The sequence below is a fragment of the Gorilla gorilla genome, chromosome 6 (assembly GCF_029281585.2).
Source record: "Gorilla gorilla gorilla isolate KB3781 chromosome 6, NHGRI_mGorGor1-v2.1_pri, whole genome shotgun sequence".
NCBI classification, from domain to species: Eukaryota; Metazoa; Chordata; class Mammalia; order Primates; family Hominidae; genus Gorilla; species Gorilla gorilla.
This window is the reverse complement of record NC_073230.2, coordinates 72801992-72818652: the sequence shown is the minus strand read 5'-3', so window position 1 is coordinate 72818652 and position 16661 is coordinate 72801992. Positions and strand designations below refer to the sequence as shown.

The window sequence follows — 16661 nt, the reverse complement described above, 5'->3', positions numbered from 1 at the left end:
CGGGGAAGACGTGCCACATTTTTAAACCGTCAGGTTTCTTGAGAGCTCCCTTACTACTACCAGAACAGCATGAGGATAATCCACACCAATGATCCAATCACCTCCTGCCTGGTCCCTGCCCTGACAAATGGGAATTACAATTTTTTTTTTTCTTTCAGAGGAAGTCTCTCTGTGTCACCCAGGCTGCAGTGCAATGGCGCCATCTCGGCTCACTGCAACCTCCACCCCCTGGGTTCAAGCAATTCTCCTGCCTCAGTCTCCCGAGTAGCCAGGACTAACAGGCGTGCTGCCACGCCTGGCTAATTTTTGTATTTTTAGTATTGACGGGGTTTCACCGTATTTGCCAGGCCTGTCTCGAACTCCTGAACTAGTGACCTGCCCGCCTCGGCCTCCCAAAGTGCTGGGATTATAGGTGTGAGCCACCGCACATGGACGGGAATTACAATTTGAGATTAGATTTGGGTGGAGCCAGAAAGTCACACCATATCACTGCAAAGGATCCGCAGCAAGGAAGGGCATAAAATCCTAAATTTTAAAATAATTGTCATTATTTCAATTTATGAATAAATATTATATATCATTTATAAATGCGTATGACATTATACACAAGGTTAAATGCAAATATCCTCTGAAGTTGGCCTGGCTCAGATCAAGGAAGAAGCCCTGCCTGTGAAGGCCGCAGCCTAGGCTGTAATTTTTGCTTCGCTCAGCCCAGTGTCTGATCAAATATTCCCTCACTCAGGGCATGAAGGGTGGGGCCTGAAACCTTATCCAATCAGGAGCCGTGGTCTAGAAACTGTCCAATCAGGCATGCAGCTGGAAAGAACAGGCTACTTCCGTAATTTTGCGGGTCCTTTGTGTTTTTCTGCGTCCAGAGCTGCAGTTCTTCTCTTCACTGCTCTGTGTCCTCTGCTCCTAGAGGCCAAGCCTATGTGTCCTTGTGTCCTGCAGGTATCTGCAGATTTATGGCTAAAAGACCGGGACCCCCTGGAAGCCGGGAAATGGTGAGTGCTGGGTCTGTCATCGTGAGAGAGAGGTGGGGGCTGGTTGGAACCGGCAGAAAGTGACTGTAGCAGGTCCCAGACTTTCTCGCAGTCAGCTCCAGAGCCTGATGACCCAAATCGTCTTTGGCCCAGCTCGGCTCTCGTCCCCTCCAGCCGCAAGATGGTGCCTGGGCCAGTGCCTGGGACCCTGGGATTTCTGTCGTTTTCCTCTGAAGTGGCTTTACCCTGGACTGGAGGCCTCTCTGGTTTGCTCTGCACTCCCAGCGCCTCATCTCACCCAGATTGTACAGGGATGGGAAAGTCATCAGGGGAGAATCCTGACTCAGGGTGCAAGATTCATGAGTGGAAAGAGCTGTGGTCCTGGGGTCCTTAGTTCCTCATTTTTCCTTTTAGAGATGTATGGGAGTCACTCTAAAAATGAGAATCTGATCAAAGTGTGACTCAAGAATCATAGAGGGCCCAGCTATGGTTTGTGGGTTGTGATCCATGGGAGAGACTTAAAGAAAAGTCTGTTATAAGTTTCATGACGAAGCAAACCAGATTCAATAATTGGTTTGGTACAGTTATGTAGTTTATTTGTGAGATCCAGGTAAAAATTTCTTGGTTATGTCATCAGAGATTAATTGGCAGTCTGTGGTTGCCTAGGCCTGAATATTTTCTTCAAATAGTAATTTCCAAGAAATGCTTTTTTTTTTTTTTTTGAGAGGGAGTCTCGTTCTGTCCTCCAGGCTGGAGTGCCGTGGTGCGATCTCACTTCATTACAACCTCCGCCTCCCAGGTTCAAGTAATTGTCCTGCCTTAGCCTCCCGAGTGGCTGGAATTACAGGTGTGTGCCACCAGGCCCAACTAATTTTTGTATTTGTAGTAGAGACGGGATTTCACCATGTTGGCCAGGTTGGTCTCCAACTTTTGGCCTCAGGTGATCTGCCTGCCTCAGCCTCCCAATGGGCTGGGGTTACAGGTGTGAGCCACCGCACCCAGCCGATTTTTTTTTTTTTTTTTTTTTTTACCTTTTATTTTAGGTTCAGGGGTACATGTGCAGGTTTGTTGTATAGGTAAAATCATATCATGAAGTTTTTGTGTACAGATTATTTTATCACTCAGGTACTAAGCATAGTACCCAACAGATTTGTTTTCTGATTTTCTTCATCCTCTGATCCTCTACCCTGAACTGAGCCTCAGTGTCTGTTGTTCTCTTATTTGTGTCCACGTGTTCTCATTATTTTGCTCCCACTTATAAGTGACAACATACAGTTTTTTATTTTCTGTTCCTGCACTAGTTTTCTAAAAATAACGGTCTGTAGTTCCATCGACGTTGCTGCAAAGGACATGATGTTGTTCTTTCTTATAGTTGCATCCTATTTCATGGTGTTTACATACCACATTTTCTTTATCCAGTCTACCATTGAAGACATACAGGATTATTTCTTGTTTTTGCTATTGTGAATCGTGCTGTAAGAAACATATGCGTGCATGTGTGTTCATGGTAGAAAAACTTACATTCACTGCGTATATTCCCAATTGCGGGATTGGGAATGGTAATTCTGTTTTCAGGTTTTTGAAAAAATGCCAAGCTGCTTTTCTCAATGGTTAAATAAATTTATACTTTCACCAGCAGCATATAAGCATTCAATTTCTCCACAACCTCACAAGCATCTGTTTTTGTTTTTGTTTTTGTTTTTACTTTTTATTCTAATTGTTTTTATTTGAATTATTTCTTTTTTTCCCATTAGTCTAGTGTTTTATCTATCTTATTATGTTTACACAGAATCAACTTCTGGTTCCTTTGAATTTTTTTTTTTAAGACAGAGTTTCACTCTTACACGCAGGCTGGAGTGCAGTGGTGCGGTCTCAGCTCACTGCAACCTCTGCCTTCCAGTTTCAAGCAATTCTCCTGCCTCAGCCTCCCGAGTAGTTGGGATTACAAGCATGTGCCACCACGGCCAGCTAATTTTTGTGTTTTTAGTAGAGACGGGCTTTCACCATGTTGGCTAGGCTGGTCTCAAACTCCTGAACTCGTGATCTTCCCGCCCTGGCCTCCCAAAGTGCTGGGATTACAGGAGCGAGCCACAGCACATGCGTGGCCCATTGAACTTTTTATAGTTATTTATGTCTCAAACTTCTTCATTTCGGCTCTGATTTTGGTTATTTCTTGACTTTTGTGAGCTCTGAGGTTGGTTTGCTCTTACTTTTGAAATTCTTTTAATTGTAACATTAGATTTTTAAATTGGGATCTTTCTAACTTTTTGATGTGGATGTTTAGTGATATGCATTTTATTCTTAACACTGCCTTAGCTCTAACCCTGAGATTCTGGTATGTTGTATTTCGGTTGTAATTAGTTTCAAAAATTTTATTTCTGCCTTAATTTCATCATTTCCAAAATAGCCATTTGGAAGCTGATTATTCCATTTTTATGTAATTGCATCCTTTCACATTTTTTTTGTATTGAATTATTCTATACATTTTCTTTTTAAAATTAATGAGAAAGATAAGAAGAAATAAAAATGCTGTGCTCTTAATCTAAATGCTAAAAATTATTCAGCACTTAGTACCAACTCCCAGGGTGCTATGAAAATTAAATCACAAAATGTGTTATTCCCAGCGCAGTGTTCTGTGACATGCTCCTGAGCACACAGTACCTGCTTAATAAACGTTTTATTAGTACATGTGTACAGGTTTCCCAGGTGCAGATTCACTCAGACGTTGCTGTCTTCTGTTGTCCCTGTAAACTTAAAAAAGCCAACAAAAATATAGCATTTCAGGGTGGAAATTGGTTGTTTTTATTTGTAGCAGAAGTATTAGTATTGTGACAAATGTGGTGTGTGTAAGGGACTCTGCTGTGCCTGCTTTCTCTTGCTAATGCTAATAATGTGTCTGGGAAAGCACAATCAGCATTTACAGGGGACTTGTTGTAAAAGCCCATTCCTGGACCCTTTTGGATCCTGCAGAATCACGTTGCATAGAGCGGGGCCAAGATTACCAAGTGATTTATAAACTTGAGGGGTTCAAGATACTTTCAGGATAGTTTAGTTCAACCTTTGCATCAAAGGAAGGCTGCACTGCCTGCCCTGTTTCAGTTTGATAGGAAGAGGTCAGTGCGGTTCATGTTCCCATTACTCTAAAGAAAATTGCTGATTTCTGATAGGGGAGGGCAGGGACAAAGAAACTTATATTTTAATAGCTGTGGAGAAGCTCATTGTTCTCTCATTGCTCTTAAATCTTTTCAGTTATAAACAACAAAAATGGGTGAATGTTTTCTGCAAGTCTCTGTCTTCCGCCCGTGGGTGTGTGTGGTGGTAGCAGGTGAATAGGTTGCACTTTAAAGTCATATTCTCAAGATGCAGGTTTGATATGTCCAGAGCATCTTATCTGAAAATACATTTCAGAGAAAGAGGAGGAAAAGAAAAAAATCACTTTTTCTCAGGTGAGCATGTCTCAGATCAACCGCAGTGTCCACTCCGCCTTTTGGAATGCCTTGTGTTCAGAACTTGCAAATTTTTACTTCTCTACTTGTGCTGTTGATCCCTAATGAGTTTGTTTCAACTATTTTTTGTGATTTTTATGATAGTCAAGGGGTTCTGAAAAAAATATTTGTTTTCTCTATGCCATAGCATTCTATACATTTCTCTTCATCTTGGATTCTTGTATATCATGCAGAATTCTTACCACAAATTTATGACCTACGATATATAAAATGTTCCCATTGTAGCTGTTGAACATTAGAAGGTGTGGATACTCAAGATTTCTATTGGGGAAACACCGTTGTCTTTGGAGATTAGTGAAAAGTGAAACATGTTATATTGAGGTTTCATCTGTGTGCTCTATTAGTTCCATGCAGAACAGCGTTTAGAAAATGCTCATTTAAACAGGGTGGCATTTATTATACAGAAAGTTCTGAAAAAACTGTTAGGAGATACTTGCTTTCCGGGGTGCTAAGGAAAGACTCCTTAAAATTACTAATAAAAATTACAGAACAGGGAAGTTATCTGCACCTTCAACTTTGCATAAAACTGATGTTTCTTTATGATTAAATTTAGGCCAGGCGCAATGGCTTTGGCTTGTAATGCCAGCACATTGGGAGGCCGAGGCAGGCAGATCACTTGAGGTCAGGAGTTCAAGGCCAGCCTGACCAACATGGTGGAACACCATCTCTACTAAAAAAAAATACAAAAATTAGCCAGGCATGGTGCATGTACCTGTAATCCCAGCTACTTGGGAGGTTGAGGCAGGAGAATTGCTTGAACTCAGGAAGTTGAGGTTGCAGTGAGATGAGATGGCACCACTGCACTCCAGCCTGGGTGACACAGCGAGACTCTGTCTCAAAAAAAAAAATATATATATATAAAATAAAATCAAATGTAGATTATAATTTACTTTTCTGAGAGGGGAGAAATGCCACAGCAGTGATGTTGTGTCGTGTGTGCATCAGCACATAATAAAAATGTGTCCTAATAAAGTTGATAACAATTTTATTCACTTGGTTCAAGATCTCTATGACATTTTTTTCCACTCTAGAGTTAATTCTTATTCTCTTAATTATTAAGGACACTTAGGAGATTTACTAGCTGAAGTGCATAAACCGTTGCATTTAATCTGGAAGCTGTCCTTTCCTTTTAGATGACTTTTGCTTATATTTGTCTTTTAAAAATGAAGGCTCTTATCTTTATTTACAGGTGAGAGAAACTGGGAAAACCCCAAACTCTGCCATTTACTGGATATTTGACAAAATATTCTTCATAGGCTAGAAACATTGGTGAGCTTGCTAAAAATTCAGAAATTCAGACTTCCTCTGAAATCTCCTGAAACAAAATCTCACAAGATCTTTAGTTATTGCACATACTAAGACTTGAGAGGTATCTTCCAATTCATTATGACTCTTCTATCTGAGAAATATACACAACTTATTCTATATGATGTAAATATAGCACTCAAAAATAGACATGTCCGGCCAGGCGCAGTGGCTCATGCCTACCATTCCAGCACTTTGGGAGGCTGAGGTGGGTGGATCACCTGAGGTGAGGAGTGCAAGACCTGCCAGGTCCACATGGAGAAACCCCGTCTCTACTAAAAATACAAAAATTAGCCAGTCATGGTGGCTCATGCCTGTAGTCCCAGCTACTCAGGAGGCTGAGGCAGGAGAATGGATTGAACCCGGGAGGTGGAGGTTGCGCTGAGCCAAGATCATACCACTGCACTCCAGCCTGGGCAACAGAGTGAGACTCGGTCTCAAAAAAAAGAAGAAAAGAAAAACAGAAAAGAAAAAGACATGTCCATGTTGATGCCCTTAATTTTATAATGTATCATCCAGAAAAGTATCAAATCTACAGTGGTATTGTGGATCTTATGCTATCCTCTTTTCTCAGAGTTAGAGAATACTTCAGTGTTAAAAATTATCTTATTGAATAATTTTAATCACTCTTGTAAGTGAGAACCACTTCTTTTTACTCTCTTTTTTAACTTGAGTCAAATAAAAATCTCTGCCTATGGCCATGTGGTAAGTGCTTGTGTGTTCATGAGTGGTTTTGTTTGTTTGTTTGTTTTCCAGGGACTGTTGACATTCAGAGACATAGCTATAGAATTCTCTCTGGAGGAATGGCAATGCCTGGATTGTGCTCAGCGGAATTTATATAGAGATGTGATGTTAGAGAACTACAGAAACCTGGTCTCCCTGGGTGAGGATAACTTCAATACATAATTCCTGATATATTGCTTTTCTCTTTTCTAAGATGTTTTTGGTAATTTCTGCTTTGCATGAATGAATTTTAGATCTCCAATTTTAAGAAAATCTTGGGGATTCATTGCTGTAGAACAAATTCTTCAAGATGTTTTATCTTGACCAGAACTTTTGCCTTTCCTGAGCTTATGTATCTTTTGCTCTAGGTTAGTGGGAATTCCAAAAATGCCATGGCATAAAAGATCGTTGCCCACACATTAGAATTCGGTTGCTGCCACCAATTTTTGATTCAGTAGTACTGAGTAGTGAAATTAAGGACCTACAAATTTAAAATATTTTCTGAATATTTATAAAGTTCTATTATGAATCAATATTAATTTTCTAGAATTTTCTATTATATCCTCTAAGCATAATACTAATTTGGTAATTAAAGAATTCAGCATGATCTATGTTACTTTTTTTCTTAATAAAACAGGTATTGCTGTCTCTAAGCCAGACTTGATCACCTGTCTGGAGCAAAATAAAGAGTCCCAGAATATAAAGAGAAATGAGATGGTAGCCAAACACCCAGGTAGGTGAGAGCGAATGAAGCAGATGAGACAGATGAGAGGTACACAAATCAAGGAGGCAGCCAGTCCTTAAAATGTGGTCTGGGGAGCTGTGCTTTGATGAAAAGAGTTTCTGAGAAGCTCAAGTCATTTTTTTCTTTTGCTCTCACATAGGGATACCTCCTGCCTCATGCTGTTAAAGTCTCTAAGGATTCCACTTCTGCTTCAATAATCTTTCTTCAAGTTCGCAGTGTGAGCCAAAGTTTTCTTTAAAGGTTATCAGGGACTGCGCAAACTGACTGCTTTGCCATTGCTTTTGGGGACACACTAATATCTGCATATTTTTGAAAAACTCTAAACCATTAAAATTTTTTTTTTGCATCATGTCTAAAATGTGTGAGAACAGTAGTTTCTCTTTCATTGGTGGTCATCCATTTTTCTGCACATGCCATTCTGTTTTTATTACTATAGCCTTGAAATATATTTTAAAGTTTTTACAAATTTTTTACAAATTTTTTAATTTTTTATATGTATTTATTTATTTAGAGGCTTGGTTATCCCCCCACTTGCTGTGGGGGGATATGCAAGCAGCATACCTTTTATGCCTTCATTTTACTGTGTTGCATATTTTAGATATAGACTCATAAATGGTATTGCTGTATTATATAATAATTTCATTTTAGATTATTTAAAGAACGCTTATGATGTTTTTATGATGGCTGTATCTTTTCTCTCATAAAAAACAACTTACATAGGTTTCAATTTCTTTACATCATCAACAGTTGGTGTTTTAAAAAAATTTATAGTGGCCATCCTAATTGATGTAAGGTGATTTTGTTTTGTATTGTGATTATGTTTTGCATTTTTCTATAAATTATTAATTTTGTGCAACCTTTCAAATGCTTCTTCCCATTTGTATATCTTTTTTATTAAAATTTAGTTTAATCGTTTTTCCATTTCTTTCTTTTTTGAGATGGAGTTTCACTCTTGTTTCCCAGGCAACAAGAGCAATGGCGCAATTTCAGCTCACAGCAACCTCTGCCTCCTGGATTCAAATGATTCTCCTGCCTCAGCCTCCTGAGTAGCTGGGATCAGGGATGTGCCACCACACCCAGCTAATTTTGTATTTATAGTAGGGATGGGTTTCACCATGTTGGTCAGGCTGGTCTCGAATTCCTGACCTCAGGTGATCTGCCCACCTCAGGCTCCCAAAGTTCTGGGATCACACGTGTGAGCCACCGCACCTGGCTCATTTGTCCATTTCTAAATCAAGTAATTCAATTATTGTTGTCTAGTTCTAGGAGTAGTTTATGTATTCTCAATATTAAGTCTTATCACATGTGATTTTCAAATATTGTCACCGATTTCTTGGGAGACACTGTCACTCTATTAAATGTTTTATTTGATTGCAGAAATTTTGAAGTTTAGCCCAATTAAATTTTTCTGTTCTCCTCTTTGTTGCGCATGCATTTGATGGCATATCTAAGAAAATGTGCCAAGACCAATGTCAGGTCTTTGCACTATACTTTTTTTCTAAGAGTTTCATTAGGTTTTTCTTAGTCTAAGTACTTTGTTTAAAATATTTTTTGTATGTGATGCAATTAAACCATTCAACTTCATTTTTTCAATGTAGATGTCCAGTTTTCAACATTATCTGTTGAAGGGATTGTATTTTCTCCATTGTCTGCTCATGGCAACCTTGAGGCAGATTATTTGGTCATACACAGAAGAGTTCATTGCTGGGCTTTCTATTTTGTTCTATCATGTCTTTATCTGTCTTTTTGTGACTACCACAAAGTTATTGTTATTGCAGCTTTTTATTATGTTTTGAAATTATGAAGTATAGTGCCTCTGTGTTTTTCATGTGTGTTTCTCTAGATTTGGTTCATAATAAAATTTAAAAATTTTAAACAATATTTCAGGAATAAATATACTTTTGGAATTTTGACACAGATTATATTAAATTTGTTCACCACTGTGGGTCTTAACAAATTAAGTCATCACTTAAATATGTTGGCCCTTGAGAAAAAATATTAAATTAATTTAAATTATTTGACCCTGTGCAAGAATACAGTGAAGAGTGTGTTTATTTCCATGTATTTTTGATTTGCCAGTATTACTTTTTTTCTTTTTAGTTTTATTCAGTTTGGGTTAGAAGACATATACTGTATGATTTTGCTCTTCTTCTTCTTTTTTTGACTCAGAGTTTCTCACTCTCTTTCCCAGACTGTAGTGCAGTAGCACAATCTTGGCTCACTGCAGCCTCAACCTCTTGGACTCAAGTAATCCTTTCACCTTGGCCTACTGAGCGGCTGGCATTAGAGGCATACCCCACAATGCTCAGCTAATTTTGAATTATTTGTAGAGACAGGGTCTCACTGTGTTCCCAAGGCTAGTATCAAACTTCTTGCCCCAAGTGATTCTTCCACCTTGGCCTCCCAAACTGCTGGGATTACACCTGTGAGCCACTGCACCTGGCTGATCTTTTGAAATTTACTAAGACTTATGTGTTCTAACAGAATGCACCAGGTGCAAATAAGAATATTGTGTATCCACTTGCTTTTGACTGGAGAGTTCTGTACATGTCTGTTTAGCCTATTTGGTTTGTGATATGGTGTAGATGCCCTCCAAATGGCATGTTGAAATGTAATCTCCACTGTTGGAGGTGGGGCCTAATGAGAGCTGTTTGCATCACGGAGACAAATCCCTCGTGAATGACTTGGTACAATCATGGAGTTCTCACGCTATTAATTCACATGAGAGCTGGTTGCTTAAAGGAACCTGGCTCCTCCACCTCACACTCATATCATCTTTCACCATGTGACATGTTTGGTTCTTCTTTGCCTTCCACTATTAATTGTAAGCTTCCTCATATCCTCACCAGAAGCAGATGCTGGCATATACTTCTTGTACAGTCTACTGAACTGTGAATCAAAAAATCTTTTTCTTTATGAATTACCCAGTCTGAGGTTATTTTCTATAGCAATGCAAAATAAATTCATACACAATATAATATTCTTCAGGTTTTCAGTTTTTTTAATTGATCTTTTATTTAAATTTTTTATTTATTATTGAAAAGGAGGTCAATGTTTATAATTTTGTGTTGCTATTTTATTTCTTGCTTCATTTCTGTCAATATTTGCTTTATATGTTTTGAAGCCCTGATGTTATATATGCATATACATATAGATAGACATAATAATTATAGATTCCTAGTAAATGGACTCATTTTACCATTATATAATATCAATCTTTGTCTCATGCTAGTAATTGACTCATTTGCTTTCGTGTGTCTATAGAGATTTTTTCTTTGTGCTACATTGGAGATTCTGTAAAACATCTTAAATGTTACAACAGTATATTTTAAACTGGTAAAAAAAATGACTTCAGTTGCATAGAAAAATTTGTCCTCATTATATCTACCCTATACTTCTTATTGATGTTGCTAATTATATCTTTTTATGTTTTATGATTTTTATGCTTATATTTTTCAAATTTTAAAGAATAACTAAAAGTATTTTCTGCACCATCACAATAATGCCACAGAATTTTACTTTTTGTATATGCATATGTTTTTCAGAAAGTTATGTATTTTCATATGATTACATATATTTTTCATCATGTTGTTTTAAGTGGAAAGACCTCTTTTCAGCATTTTATTTAGGGCACATACAATGATTATGTGCTTTTCCAGCATTTATTCATTCTGGAAGAGTTTTATTTTTCTTTATGTTGTAGTACATTTTTCTGGTTTTATTATCCTCACCATGAAAATTTTTTTCAGCCTTTGACCATTTTACACAGTTCTTTTCTGACCTGCAAGGTTTCTGTTTACAAATTCACTGGTTGTCTCAGAGGACTATGCTTATAAATAATACCTCACTTTTATCTTGCAGCTCCCAAGATTATCTTCTGGTTTGTGACTTTTGAAACTTTGCTTAAATTTGTGTTGCGGGTCTTTTTGTGTATATCCTAGTTTGTTTGTTTAGCTTCTTCATTTTTTACGTACTTTTTTCTTACTTTTAAATTTTTTCAGTTATTCTTTTTTACCTCCACCTTGTTTATTTTTATTATTGCAAGTTTTGTTGGTATTCTTATTTTTATTATTTTATTTAGGTGTCTGGTTTTCCATTTTTCTCATTGAGCATAATATGGATTATCTTAAATTTTAAAAATCAAGATCTACATCTTTATTTTTATAGTTGCTTTTTCAAAATTTTTGATTTTTTTGATTGGACCATGTTGTCCTCATGTTTTATATACATTGTAATCTTTGTTGGAGATTTAGACACTAACATAAAACTACCTTTCATGATCTTTATAATGCAGCTCCTTCCTGTCATAGCATGACACCAGTTGTCTTTGGTAGAGATTCTGGGATTCTCACAAACATGTTCTCAGGATGTGTTTTGTCTGCAATTTGTATTTATTTTTCCATTAAAAGACTTCTTCATATTTCTTCTTAGTGGTCAGTAACTACGTTCTACACCTATCTTCTACCCATCATACTGCAGTCTTTCTGCGGTTGTAACATTCACTTTTGCGCTCAGAAGACTTAAAGCTGTTATTAAAGGCACTATGTTCTTCTACTGGGCATGAGGAAGGGCTGTGTTGGGTAAATGTAGCAGACTTTTCTTTTCTCTCTATGTGGCTCTGGACATCGTGCTCACATGGTGCACACACTTACTTTATTTATAAATTTCCAACAAAGGTATTTTGATCACTATGATTTTGTTACATGTATACATCTATGAAGGAATTATGGCCTGTGGTATTTTGATATGGCATTTTGCTAATGTACCTTGTGTAATTTTATATATTTCATGTGTAGAATATATTTATATGAGTCCAGAAAGTGGAGTAACTTGTGCTTTTTGTGTCTTTCAGTTACGCGTTCCCATTTCACCCAAGACCTTCAGCCAGAGCAGGGCATCAAAGATTCACTCCAAAAAGTAATACCAAGAACATATGGAAAATGTGGACATGAGAAATTACAATTTAAAAAATGCTGTAAAAGTGTGGGTGAATGTGAGGTGCACAAAGGAGGTTATAGTGAAGTTAACCAATGTTTGTCCACTACCCAAAACAAAATATTTCAGACTCATAAATATGTCAAAGTCTTTGGTAAATTTTCAAATTCCGATAGAGATAAAACAAGATATACTGGGAAGAAACATTTCAAATGTAACAAATATGGCAAATCATTTTGCATGCTTTCACACCTAAATCAACATCAGGTAATTCATACTAGGGAGAAGTCCTACAAATGCAAAGAATGTGGCAAATCCTTTAACTGCTCCTCAAACCATACTACACATAAAATAATTCATACTGGAGAGAAACCATATAGATGTGAGGAATGTGGCAAAGCCTTTAGCTGGTCCGCGAACCTTACTAGACATAAGAGAACTCATACTGGAGAGAAATCCTACACATGTGAAGAATGTGGCCAAGCCTTTAGGCGCTCCTCAGCACTTACTAACCACAAGAGAATTCATACTGGAGAGAGACCCTACAAATGTGAAGAATGTGGCAAAGCCTTTAGCGTATCCTCAACCCTCACTGACCACAAGAGAATTCACACTGGAGAGAAACCCTGCAGGTGTGAGGAATGTGGCAAAGCCTTTAGCTGGTCCTCAAACCTTACTAGACATAAGAGAATTCATACTAGAGAGAAACCCTATGCATGTGAAGAATGTGGCCAAGCCTTTAGCTTATCCTCGAACCTTACTAGACATAAGAGAATTCATACTGGAGAGAAACCCTACACATGTGAAGAATGTGGCCAAGACTTTAGGCGCTCCTCAGCACTTACTATCCACAAGAGAATTCATACTGGAGAGAGACCCTACAAATGTGAAGAGTGTGGCAAAGTCTTTAGCTTATCCTCAACCCTCACTGACCACAAGAGAATTCACACTGGAGAGAGACCCTACACATGTGAAGAATGTGGCAAAGCCTTTAGCTTATCCTCAACCCTCACTGACCACAAGAGAATTCACACTGGAGAGAGACCCTACACATGTGAAGAATGTGGCAAAGCCTTTAATTGCTCCTCAACCCTTATGCAACATAAGAGAATTCATACTGGAGAGAAACCCTACAAATGTGAAGAATGTGACCAAGCTTTTAAGTGGCATTCAAGTCTTGCTAAACATAAGATAATTCACACTGGAGAGAAACCCTACAAATGTGAATAATGTGGCAAAGTCCACCCTCAGGCCTTATAATACATAAAATAATTTACACTGGGAAAAAAACACTACAAATGTAGAGAATGTGGCCAAGCCTTTAACCAGTTCCAAACCTTAATTGAACGTAAGAGAATTCATATTGGACAGGAATTTTATAAATGTAAAAAAATGTAACAAAGCCTTTAACCAACCCTCAAACCTTAATAAACCTAAGAGAATGTATTTTTAAAAAATTTTTTTGAGTTGGAGTCTCCCTGTGTCACCCAGGCTGGAGTGCAGTGGCATGATCTCAGCTCACTGTAACCTCTGCCTTCCGGGTTCAAGCGATTCTCCTGCCTCAGCCTCCTGAGTAGCTGGGATTACAGGCGTGTGCCACCACACTGGCTGATTTGTGTATTTTTAGTAGAGATAGAGTTTCACCATGTTGGCGAGGCTGGTCTTGAACTCCTGACCTCAGGTGATCCACCTTTGTCAGCCTCCCAAAGCCTAAGAGAACTTATATTACAGAGACCCTAGAAACATAAAAAAAGTGACACAACCTTTAAGCACATCTCAGGCCTTACATAATATCTGATCATTCATTCTAGAGAGAAACTCTACAAAAGCAAAGAATGTGGTAAAGCTGTTAACTAGTCTTGAACCCTTATTATACATAAGAGAATTAATACTGAAGTGAAACCCTGCAATAAGCAGTACGGTAATGTCTTTAAAAAGTCCTCAAACCTGAATAAATGTAAGATAATTGATATTGGAGAGAAACCCTGCAATTGTAGAAAAAAATGTGGCAAACCCTTTAACTGGTTCTCCATGCTTACTCACTAAAAAATTTTATACTGGAGAGAAACTCTGCTTACATAAAAATGTGACAGAGCATTTAAGCACACCTCAAACTTTTCTAAAAAAGAGAAATCATACTGGTGAGAAACTCTAGAAATGTGTTAAATGTGGCAAGGACTTTAAATGGTAGTCACACGTTATGGTAAGTAAGATAGTTTATACTGAAGAAGACTCCTACAAATATGAAGAATGTGGCAAAACTTTTAACAAATTCTCACACCTTATGGTACAGGAAAGCATTTATACTAGAGAAAAATTCTACAAATACAAAGAATGTGAAAAACCATTAATATCAGGTCACATCGTACTCAATATCAGAAAGTTTATACTTAATAAAGGGATTATAGGTCAGGTGTGTTGGCTCATGCCTATAATTCCAGCACTTTGGGAGGCCAAGGTCGGTGGATCATGAGGTCAGGAGTTCAAGACCAGCCTGGCCAACATGGTGAAACTCCATCTCTACTAAAAATAGAAAAACTAGCTGGGTGTGGTGGCGTGCACCTGTAATCCCAGCTACTCGGCAGGCAGAGGTAGGAGAATTGCTTGAACCTGGGAGGCAGAGGTTGCAGTGAGCTGAGATAGAGCCACTACACTACAGCCTGGGTGACAGAGCAAGACTCCGTCTCAAAAAAAAAATTATAAATGTGATTACTGTAAAAAGACCTTTTGGAAAATATAGGCCTTTAAAGACCAGTTATTCTGAAGACAAACATACAAACTTAAAGAGGATTGCTATACCTTCCATTACAGATTTTATTGTACACATTTTATATTAAAGGAAAAATTTAAAGATCTGAGAAGATGCTCAAACTTTGTTGAACATTAGAGAATTTATGTTAGAGAGAAAGTCTAAACATGTAATGAACGTGAAAAACATTTTTTCAAAACCTACAGCTTAGAAAACACCAGTTTGTACTAAATATTTTTGCAGAACCAGTAAATGGGGAAAACATTAAATCAAAAATTAAGTCTATATAAACATCTGAGGGGTCACAGTAGAAAGAATGAAGGCACTGAAACTTCATACATTACACTAAATCAGAGGGTTGAGTGTAAAAGAGATCCAAAGGTAACACCATATACATGTTAAAGAAGTAGTTTTTTTCGAGATTCATAATTACCTTCGAGGTATGCTTCTTTCTTCTATAAAAAAATAGTTTCTGAAAAGCAAATAATAATGTAACTCAAGTCTCAGATTCCGTCATGTTGACTCTTCCCATTGTTTGTGAAAGTATTTGATCAGTTGTTTCATCAGAGATAGGAGAGATTGTTTTTTATCAGTTGTACGTTTACGTAATAAAATGCAATAAATTTAAAAATTTTTTAAAGATTATGTGTCAACTTGATTTTTTCATTAAACAAAGTTGTTTTTAATGTGTTAAAACTATTGTGCTTTGAATGAAGTGTTAATTTGTCATCAGATTTAATGGGTCCCATTTTACTTAAGGTTCTAAGTAAAAGATGGCAACAATGTACTATTTGTTAATGTAGGGGAATGACATCTCTAGTAATCTCTTTTTTGCCAGTGTTGTTTGTTTGTTTGTTTGTTTTGAAATGGAGTCTTGCTCTGTTGCTTAGGCTGGAGTGCAGTGGCATGATGTCGGCTCACTGCAAACTTTACCTCCTGGGTCCAAGCGATTCTCCTGCCTTCAGTCTGCCAAGTAGCAGGGACTACATGCACATTCCACCATGCCTGGCTAATTTTTGTATTTTTAGTAGAGATGGGGTTTCACCATGTTGGCCAGGCTGGTCTTTAACTCCTGATCTCAGGTGATCCACCCGCCTCAGTGCCCCAAATCGGTGGGGTTACAAGCGTGGGTCACCATGCCTGTCCTGCCAGTGGTTTAAACTGCAAATAAGTAGAATAATTTTTTCTCATAGATCAAATTTGTATTCTTTTTTACCCTATTTAGATTTCTAAAAAAATTTTGTGGGTGGATAGTGTGCATACACACTTATGGCATATATGAGATATTTTAACACAGGCATACATTAGTTAATTATCACAGCAGCGTATATGAGGTATTCCTCAACTCGAGCACGTATTTATCCTTTGTATTACAAGCTCATTATACAGTTTTATTTTAATATGTACAATTGAATTATTACTAACCATAGGGTCATTTTATGGTCATAAAAATTGCATGAGTATAATTAATATACATTTCTGAGTCTTGATTAAATATTTTTAAAAAATTGTTTTGTATATTTTTTGTACATGTGGCCTCTCTGCTGACAAACAAAAACAGACTTTTAGTTTTGATTTACATAGAGTTATATATACAAATATATTACTCTAAAGATATATCAGCCAGGCACTGTGGCTCATGCCTGTAATCTCAGCACTTTGTGAGGCTGAGTGGGGCAGATAATTTGAGGTCAGGAGTTCAAGACCAGCCTGGC

At 37.5% G+C, this 16661-nt stretch overlaps 1 protein-coding gene across 1 annotated transcript; it reads left to right on the top strand.

Annotated features, from left to right (window-relative positions):
* The first annotated feature begins 853 nt into the window (after window positions 1-853).
* On the top strand, window positions 854-15586 carry LOC129534710 (zinc finger protein 479). Its single transcript, XM_055392667.2, has 4 exons — window positions 854-1004; window positions 6551-6677; window positions 7155-7250; window positions 12115-15586. The coding sequence occupies exons 1-4, from the start codon at window positions 966-968 to the stop codon at window positions 13425-13427; spliced, it is 1575 nt and encodes a 524-aa protein (XP_055248642.1). The 5' UTR covers window positions 854-965; the 3' UTR covers window positions 13428-15586.
* Window positions 15587-16661: the final 1075 nt, after the last annotated feature.